General features: G+C 57.8%; 1 protein-coding gene across 1 annotated transcript; it reads left to right on the top strand.

Annotated features, from left to right (window-relative positions):
- The first annotated feature begins 1573 nt into the window (after nt 1-1573).
- On the top strand, nt 1574-8884 carry LOC115931919 (ribosomal RNA-processing protein 7 homolog A). The gene is made up of 7 exons (XM_031005376.3): nt 1574-1712; nt 3285-3427; nt 5279-5404; nt 6147-6264; nt 6634-6731; nt 7117-7315; nt 8448-8884. Exons 1-7 carry the CDS (start codon nt 1640-1642, stop codon nt 8531-8533), a joined length of 843 nt encoding a protein of 280 aa, XP_030861236.1. The 5' UTR covers nt 1574-1639; the 3' UTR covers nt 8534-8884.
- The last annotated feature ends 754 nt before the right edge of the window (nt 8885-9638 follow it).

Here is a 9638-nt window from a genome sequence, read left to right as displayed (position 1 = left end):
ACATGAGAGGCAGATAACAGAACGATGGTGGCAGGGCACTGAGAAGGAGCCAAAGGCCTCGGGGAGGGGGATGTGCAGGCACAGATTTATTATGCAACATCTGAGAAGCCAGATGACCGTATTTCTGGAGGATTCACCAGAGACTGCTTTGACTAGTGGGGTATCTAGGCATCACTGGGCAATTGGCATGGCTGTCCTCTGAGGCCAGGGTGGAAGAGGGCAAATAGGACTGGAGCCGGGCTCGGAAAGGTCAGCAGGAGATAGGATTCCAGAGAGCAGAGGTTCGGTTGATGTGACTGTCAGAACAGGAGCAAGGCCAGAGTGGCTGCCAGGGATCCTGGGCGCACAGGAGTCTCTGGTGAAGGCTAGTAGACCACGGTATTCCCAGGGGCCACAGAAGCCCCAACACTGCTTGACTGCACTAAGCAAAGAAAGATCAAAAACAAAAAACAAGCGAACAGGACAGTAATGGCAGCTGCTGATGGAAAATTCCAACCCCTCATCCAGTTTCCAGGCCTAAGCTAGGCCTCAGAACCAGAGGTCACTGACTGAAAGGGAGGCTGGGTCCCCTCCAGACCACAAATATTTGCAGTAGTAGTCTCCTAATCTTTCCCCAAAGGGGCCGACAGCATTTCCAAGAAGCAACTGTACACTGGGAAAAGAGAAATAGTAGATACATCAAGGGCTGGCGGGTACACGGTCTGAGAGGCCCTTTGGAGTCCAGAAAAGTGGAGTCCTTGGACTTCATTTCTCCCCTATCTACACTTGCTCCCTTGGCGATCACACCCTCTCATAACTTTTTTTTTTTTTCTCTTTTTTTTTTGAGACAGAGTCTCGCTCTGTTGCCCAGGCTGGATTGCAGTGGGGCGATCCTGGCTAACTGCAATCTCCGCCTCCTGGGTTCAAGCGATTCTCCTGCCTCAGCCTCCCGAGTAGCTGGAATTACAGGCATGTGCTACCACGCGCGGCTAATTTTTGTACCTAGTAGACACGGGGTTTCACCATGTTGGCCAGGCTGGTCTGGAACTCCTGACCTCAAGTGATCCGCCCGCCTCGGCCTCCCAAATTGCCGGGATTACAGGCATGAATCACCGCACCCGGCTCCTCTCGTAACTTTCAATAACCTATCCATGGCCAGTCCCGTGTGTATTGCTCCAGGCCTGACATCTCTGATGTTCAGTCTGTTCAGTCTCATATCTAAGTGCCCACCTGACATCTCCCCTGAGTGGCCTAATGGGCATCTCACCACGGCCCACAGAGAACTGATCTACTCCATTTTCACCCCCAAGCAGGCCCCTCTCCTGCAGTCTTCCCATCTCAGTCAATGGTAACACCATCCTCTTAGTTGCTCAGACTGAAAACCTAGCAGCCATCCTGGATTTCTCTCGCACTGCCTATTCAACGTGTGAATGCATGAGTGGAAAGCTGAGTTCGCACTCGTGACTGGCCGGGGTCAACTCTGACATTCGCTCCCACTTTCGCGCGCTGATTTATCTCTGAGCGGATAAAGGTTGGGCCCTGGCGGGCGGGGCCGGGGAGGCGGGCTTGGAGCGAGGGGGCGGGGCAGGCGCCACAGAAACGCGCTCTTGCCGGCGCCGAACCACAACTCCCGGCGGCCCCCGCGCTCCCGGGTGGTAAGATGGTGGCGCGCAGGAGGAAGCGCGCGGCGCGGGACCCGGAGGACCGCATCCCCAGCCCACTGGGCTACGCAGGTGAGGGGCTCCGGGACGCGAGACCGGGGGCGGTCGGGCATCGCCGGGAGGTGTTTGGGGGTTGGCGACGGCCGGGGGTCCCCAGGAGCGGCCGCACGGTTGGGTGTGAGCCCCGGTGGCCCGTGGCCCCAGGCTCGGCAGGTCTTGAGGCTCCGGGGTGCCGAGGACCCACGCGGCGCCCTTCTGCTTGCTCACTCTCCCGGGGCGAGCCCAACTCGGCCCACGCTTTCCTTGGGTGAGCCCACCTCTGTCCACACTCTCACCCAGGGCAAACCCATTTCCGTCCACACCCGCTCGTCCAGTGAGCCCATCCCCTTCTCATCGCCTCTGCTCCTAGTCGAGCCCCCATCAGCTCTTACCTGGGCTGTTATAGGCCCTCCTACTCGGTTGCCCTCCTTCTCCTCTTGCCCCTGCTTCTGTTCTCCACCCACGTGCCAGAACGTTCTTTTTAAGGCCATTTAGATTAGATCATGTCTGACACGCCCACGATAGGCCCCACACCCACTGCATTCCCTCCAGTGGCTTTATCAGGTAGCTTCTAAAACAAAAACCAGACTTCTTAACCTGTGTGGGCCAGGTGGTCTGGCTGGTGCCGACCTAAAGCTCTTTCTGTTCCTCTGAGGGAACATGCTTTTTCCCCCCTCTGGGTTTTTGCACGTGCTGTGCCGGTTTGTTGCACAGTGGCGTTCTGTTCTGAGCTTTAATGTTGCTTCCTCAAAGAGGCCATCCGTGATGGCCTATGGAAAGAAGACCTCTGCCACCCCATCACCCTGTAATGTTTCTTTCACAATTGATACAAGTTTGCTGTATGCTTACTTGTTAATTGTCTTCTCCGTTATTGCAACTGAGCTTCCTGAGTTCAGGGACCGCAGCTCTATGCCAACCGGTACTCTGACGGAGGTGTGAGAAAAAAAGAAGCAGTTCCTAGCTTTATGAGGATTACAGTCATGGGTGTGCCAGCGATTAACCAAAGAATCTCATCAGTATAGCCTCCAGACTGTTAAGAGAAGCTGTGAAGGCACAGGCAGTGGGATCTGACCTGGCAGGAGGGGCTGGGGGTGATGCTAAGGCTCTCCTGAGGAAGCGAGGTTTGAGCTAAACCTGAAGGTTAGCGGGAGGGAAGAGGGTGACACGCCAGGTAGAGAGGCCAGCATGTGTGAGGCCCTGGTGTACCCAGGGGAATGGAGAATCCAAGGTGGTGGGGGAAGATGGTACAAGAAGAGGTCACAGTGACAGGCAGGGTATCACGGGGCTTCCAGCCATGGTTAGGATTTTGGTGTTGACTCCAAGAGCCGCAGGGTTCGAGCTTCCCTCTCATTGCGCCCCCATCTGTAATCATTGCCCATTTATCTTCTCTCTCCCTGCACCGCCTTGGGAGGCCCTCCTGGGCAGACTCTTAGAGCCCGCACAGGCTTTGCCAAAGGGTAGGGTAGTGGGAGTTGGTGAAGGGATGGATGGATCCATGAACAGATAGGACTAGACAGGGATGTGGAGAAAGGAAGTTGTGTGAGTGTCTTGCTGGCCTCAGCTCAGGGTAGCCTGGCCATCTCTCCCCTCCCATTTCCTTTCCAGCTATTCCAATCAAGTTCTCTGAAAAGCAACAGGCTTCTCACTACCTCTACGTGAGAGCACACGGCGTTCGACAAGGCACCAAGTCCACCTGGCCTCAGAAGAGGACTCTTTTTGTCCTCAATGTGCCCCCATACTGCACAGAGGTGAGCTACTGTCTGGGAGGGGACCTGTTGGCTCAAGGTCCCATGGCCTCCACCGAGTCCTTGGTGGTGAGACGGACACAGCTAATGGGAGCCCCAGAGGAGAGTGTCAAGAGGGCTACCATGATCTCCAGTCAGGAAACTGGCTTTTTAAAGATGTCTTTAAAAGTATAATCCTGCCAGGCACGGTGGCTCATGCCTGTAATCCCAGCACTTTGGGAGGCTGAGGCGGGCGGATCACCTGAAGTGAGGAGTTCCAGACCAGCCTGGCCAACATGGTGAAATCCCATCTCTACTAAAAAATAAAAAATGAGCCAGGCATGATGGTGTGTGCGGGTAGTCCTGGCTAGTCGGGAAGCTGAGGCATAAGAATCCCTTGGACCCGGGAGGTGTAGGTTGCAGTGAGCCAAGATCGCGCCGCTGCACTCCAGCCTGGGCAACAGAGTGAGACTCTGACTCAAAAAAAAAGAGAAAAAAGTACAATCCTAAGTAGCCCAAGGCATTTTTACATATTACCCAAAGTTGTTTGAATTACGTGTTTTCTTCCAGATTGTACATGTCCATAATTTAAAAGTAGGAAAGTATAAGAAAATAAAAACTGCCTCTAATTCTATCCAAATACAACTGTTAATTTTTTTTTTTTTTTTTTTTTTACAAAAACTAAGCTAAGGGAATTGCTGGATTTATTTATTTATTTATTTATTTATTCATTTTGAGACAGAGTCTCCCTCTGTTGCTCAGGCTGGAGCACAGCGATCACGACTCACTGCAACCTCCGCTTCCTGGGTTCAAGTGATTCTCCTGCCGCAGCCTCCCAAGCAGCTAGAATTACAGGCGCCCACCACCATGCCCGGCTCATTTTTGTATTGTTAGTATAGACAATGTTTCACCATGTTGGCCAGGCTGGTCTTGAACTCCTGACCTGAAGTAATCCGCCCCCTTCAGCCTCCCAAAGTGCTGGGATTACATGCGTGAGCCACCGCCCCTGGCCAAGGGAATTGCTGGATTTGTTTTCAAAAAAGAAACCCTAATTTGTAAAAGATTCCTCTAAACTTAGAGAAAAAAAGAAGCATGTAGAAGAGGGGGTGTGAGTTCTGACCTTTTTTGAAGTGCAGCATGTGTGCCGGGAAGGGCCCCAGTGGCAAGTGTCCAGCTCGCTGCATCCCAGAGACAGAACATACCTGTGTAGTCAGCGCCCAGGTGGAGACACAGCAGCACATCCCAGAACCCCCGCTGCCTCCACCACAGACAACCACCATCCCGACTGTCACAGCATAGGGTCACTACTGCTGATTCAGGTAGTAAAACTTGTCACAGGAAATCAGAATAACAGCAAGAATGTCCCCACCTGTCTCCAATGAGAGAGAGCAGGAATATGCCGGGCACAGTGGCTCACGCCTGTAATCCCAGCATTTTGGGAGGCCGAGGCGGGCGGATCACCTGAGGTCAGGAGTTCAAGACCAGCCTGGCCAACATGGCAGAACCCTGTCTCTACTCAAAATACAAAAATTAGCCGGGTGTGGTGGTGGGCGCCTGTAATCCCAGCTGCTCGGGAGACTAAGGCACGAGAATCACTTGCAACCCGAAGGTGGAGGTTGCAGGACTCCAGCCTGGGCTACAGAGCAATACTCCAACTCAAAAAAAAAAAAAAAGAGCAGGAATATCGACCTCCATATTGTCCCTGGGGAACAGGTCGGAGGCCATGGTGCCCACAGGCTCCCGGCTTGGGCAGATGTGGTTGTGGCTCTGAGTCCTTCAGCAGCGCTGGACCCCTGGCAGCGCCACCCATGGTGGAGGGAGGCTTTGGGACGGCCCTGCGGATGCTCACACTTGGCTTCCCTCTCCCTGCGGCAGGAGAGCCTGTCCCGCCTCCTGTCCACCTGTGGCCTCGTCCAGTCTGTAGAGTTGCAGGAGAAGCCGGACCTGGCTGAGAGCCCAAAGGAGTCAAGGTCGAAGTTTTTTCATCCAAAGCCAGTTCCGGTGAGCCGCCAAGCACGGGGTTCCACTAGAGTGAGGGGGGTGGGGCACTGTCCCCAGTGTGTTAGGGGAGCTGGCAGTGGGACGTCAGAGCATTCTCTGGTTCTGAGCCCATCCTCACCGTGTGTGGTGTAGGAGACTGTCCGGGTGACAAAGCCTGCGATTCTTTCCCAGATTTGCCACATCCTTGCACTTCCTGCCTGGCTTTTTCCGTCCCGTGTTAAAGCTCAGGGACCGTCTCTGCTGGCCGCCTGCAGGGTCTTCCCCGGCTCCCCTCCTGCTTCCCCACTGAGGGAGCTCCTTCCCCAGGCTTGGGGGCAGGGTCTCCAGGAGCACTGTTCTTCACAGCTTTCCCAGTGGCCCTGGAGCCCACACCTCCTCCCCACACAGTGGCATCTGGCATGGTGTGTGCGCCCAGGCCTGGCTTCCAAAAACCTGCCGTGGTCCAGGGCGACCCCTGCGTTTCACCGCATCCCTCCCGTGACTGGAAGAAAAGAAGCCTGTGTATCCCCTCTTCCTGGGGAGGAGTTGGGAACAGCTGTCACTTCCCGCAGAAGCAGGATCACTGGAAGTGTGGCTGCCCCTGACCTGGATTATGGGATGGCCTGTGGTTCTCTTCATGGCTCAGGAATAGCCTAGCACCGTCTCCCCTGGTGTAGCTACCACCTAGGCTGAGGGCAGGCCTGGAGACCTTGTGCCAGACGTGGGAAGGAGCCGCCAACCTCTGACATCTCTCTCTCTTCAGGGTTTCCAGGTAGCCTACGTGGTGTTCCAGAAGCCAAGTGGGGTGTCAGCGGCCTTGGCCCTGAAGGGCCCCCTGCTGGTGTCCACAGAGAGCCACCCTGTGAAGAGTGGCATTCACAGTTAGTACTGCGGAGGTGTCTGGCGCCTCCTTTCTGGGCTCCGGGTTGGCAGGACACTCTATGGGGACAGTGTCTGAATGTCACAAGCCAAGTCCATGCTCCCTGAGAGCAGCATGTGGAGGCCTGGGCAGGAGGACCATGGGGCTGTGTCTGGGTCCCCAGGGAGTCGTTAGCCTGAGCCCCTGGCACAGAGCGGCACAGGCATACTGGGCAGGCAGAGCGAGGGCCCAGCTTGCAGCCCCTGGGATCTCCTTAGCGCCTGTGCCCCGGGCCCTGTGGGAAAAGGTCCCAATTTGCCTGGCAGGCCCTGGGGTGGGGCCCAAATGCCAGGCCTGAGGAAGCCCCGTTTCCTGGCTCCCTTTTCCTCAGAGTGGATCAGTGACTACGCAGACTCCGTGCCCGACCCTGAGGCCCTGAGGAAGGAAGTGGACACGTTCATGGAGGCATATGACCAGAAGATCGCTGAGGTAGAGGCCCCGCGGGGTCGGCCGAGCACCGCATCGCCCGTGTGGCTGTGGGAAGGTGGCGCCCCAGAGGGAGGGCGGTGGTGGCCTGTCCTTGGCCACTCTGTAGAGGCCAGGCTCCCTGTTTCCCTGCTGGATCCTGGGCTGCCTGGCTGGGTGACACATGTAGTCTCCACATGGTCTACAGTGGAGAAGGAGGCAGCGCTGGCAGGTCCGTGCCCTCCCCGCCATCCTTAGCCCCAACACTGTGCTGGGAGGAGGGGAGCAGCCCTCCCCTGCGGGGGCTCAGGGTGGTTCTGACTTTGGGAGGAGGGCGTGGAGGGCGCGCTGCTGGAGGCTGCAGGAGGTCCCAGGCGCCCACCGGACGATGGGATCACCTTCCTTGCAGGAAGAAGCTAAGGCCAAGGAGGAGGAGGGGGTCCCTGACGAGGAGGGCTGGGTGAAGGTGACCCGCCGGGGCCGGCGGCCTGTGCTCCCCCGGACTGAGGCAGCCAGCTTGCGGGTGCTGGAGAGGGAGAGACGGAAGCGCACCCGAAAAGAGCTGCTCAACTTCTACGCCTGGCAGCATCGAGAGAGCAAGATGGAGCGTAAGCCACCCCCAGTCCATCCTCAGACCCCTCGGCCTTGGCCCCAGCCATGGATGAGGCCTGTGGCCAGTGCTCCTGAGGGCGGGCGCTGGACTTGGTGGTCAAGGAGGGAGGGCGTCCCTAAGCACAGGGCTCGCACCAGACTCTGTGGAAAGAGGCCCAGCCTGGCAGCACCCTGTGTGGCGCTTCCCCATCACCCCCCAGGGGCAGATGCATTTGCTCAGTGGGTGGGGACCCTAGGTCATCAGTGCCCACCTCTGGGTCCCTGTGCACTTAGTGCTGGCGCTCGTCAGCCTCCAGCTCACAAGGAGTTCAAGTGCAGAGGGGGCTTCTGAACCCACTGTGGGTGCAGAGAAGGTGCTGCAGAGTATGTGTGTTGGGTTGGTGGTGGTGGTGGGGGTGTGTGTGTGTGTGTCAGGTGGCCCCGCACAGGACCCTCCCATGCCTGTGGGCCCGATCGCCTGTGGCCCACTCCTGGTGCTGCGGCTGAGCCTCCTGCCCCACTGCCTGGTGTCCCTGTCTACAGAACAGCTTCCCTGTGGGCCCAGGGGAGAGTTCTCCTGGCCCTGGCTAGGGCACAGGGACGGGCTCTGCGGCAGGCCCTGAGCCGCCCGCCCAGTCACTGGTGCTTTCCCTGCCTGGCTGGCCCTCCTGGCTCCCGCTCGTGCTCGCTCTAGACCCTCAGCTTCCCCCTCAATGCCATCAGCCTCCCACTGACCTAGGCCACCCGGTGACCAGAGTTGCCATCTGCATTCACCAGCACAAGGGCTGGGGTCCCTTTACTGATTCTCAGGGTTCTCCAGGCCGAGCGGTCAGGACTCCTTCCTTCCCCCTTGTGCAGGGATGGGGGTGGGGGCGGGTACCTTTGCTTTGTCGCTAGGGCTTCATCTCCAGGCTGGCGGTGCCAGCATCTCCCACTTTGGCCTTGCCCTTGGACTCGGCCTGCTGTCGGGTTCTGTTTACTGACAAGATCCAGACCCTGCCCCCACAGCAGAGCTGGGAGGAGGATGGGCTGGTGGGGGAGACATAGCCCCACCCCCACAGTAACTGGGAGGAGGGGTGGGGCATGAGCAAGCCAGCTTCCCCGGGGGCGCACTGTCTGACCCTGCCCCGCGCCTCCTCTCACCCCCAGATCTAGCGCAGCTGCGCAAGAAGTTCGAGGAGGACAAGCAGAGGATCGAGCTGCTGCGGGCCCAGCGCAAATTCCGACCCTACTGAGCCGCGAGAGCCGCAGTGGATGGCTGGAGGTGCAGGGCCAGGAGGAACACGAGGCGAGGCAGGGCCTGCAGCGGTCTCTGAGAGGCTAAGCTCTGGCCAACGGGCCCCAGGTTGAAGGCCACCGCGTCGAACAGCCCCATCAGAGTCCACACAGGCCAGGAGTGAAGGACCAGGCCACCCCTCGGGTCTTGTGCTTCAGCAGTCCTGAGGACCTAGGCGTGCCCAGAGGAGGACTTGCCCTTCCCGCCTCTTGCCTCCACACCCTCCTCTCAAGGACCCTGGATGAATCTGTTCTGTGCTCCCTTTTCCCTCAATGCAAAAGCCCTTGCTGGCAACGAAAAAGCCTCAAAAGCAGTGAGAATACAAGAACCTTTTATTTTCCACCCAGTTGGGCAGCAGGGAAAGGCTAGGTGGGCTCAGCCCGCCCTTCCTTCCTCCAGCTGGCTGGAGATTATTAGCCAGGAGACAGCAGCCCTCGAACCCAGACTCTGTCTCCCCCTTGAGGTCACAGATGTTGAAGTTGGAATCTCGCTCCTTCCCCTGACTACCATCCTAGGCTGGGCCTCAAGACTAGTGAGGCCTGTCCCCACCATCCCTGGCCTTGTTGTGGGGCTCAGGAACTCAGAGTCCCAGCGTTGAGTCTGGGAGCACTAGGTCTTCATAGTTCCAGGCCCAGAGCTACAGCTGGGCTGGGAGCGTGTGTGTGCGCTGTAAGAAGGAGCTGATGATACTGGCCACGTGCTGGGGTTCGCTCATGTGGACACAGTGATTGCCTGGGACTTCCACAAACTGGAATCGCTGGAGAGGGGAGGGGGTGGGTGGTGAGGTGTGGCCAGAGGAGCCTAGGGAGCTCCATGGGCCCTGGGGTCAGGAGCGCCTCCCACAGTGAGTTTCCCCCACACTCGGCTCCTTGGAGCCCCGACAGTCCGTAACACCCCAGGAGGTGTCCAACCCTAGGGACTTGGAGGCCTCCCAGGGGTCTAGGCCAGCTGAGTTGTGAAGCTGCATGGCAGGGACAGGGCGGGGCTGAGGCCAGGGTTGCTGTGATTGTATCAGAAGTAGTCCCCGTGAGAAAAGATAATGAGATGACGTGAGCAGCCTGCAG

This window comes from Gorilla gorilla, chromosome 23, assembly GCF_029281585.2.
Source record: "Gorilla gorilla gorilla isolate KB3781 chromosome 23, NHGRI_mGorGor1-v2.1_pri, whole genome shotgun sequence".
Lineage (NCBI taxonomy): Eukaryota > Metazoa > Chordata > Mammalia > Primates > Hominidae > Gorilla > Gorilla gorilla.
This window is presented reverse-complemented; position numbering and strand designations above follow the sequence as displayed.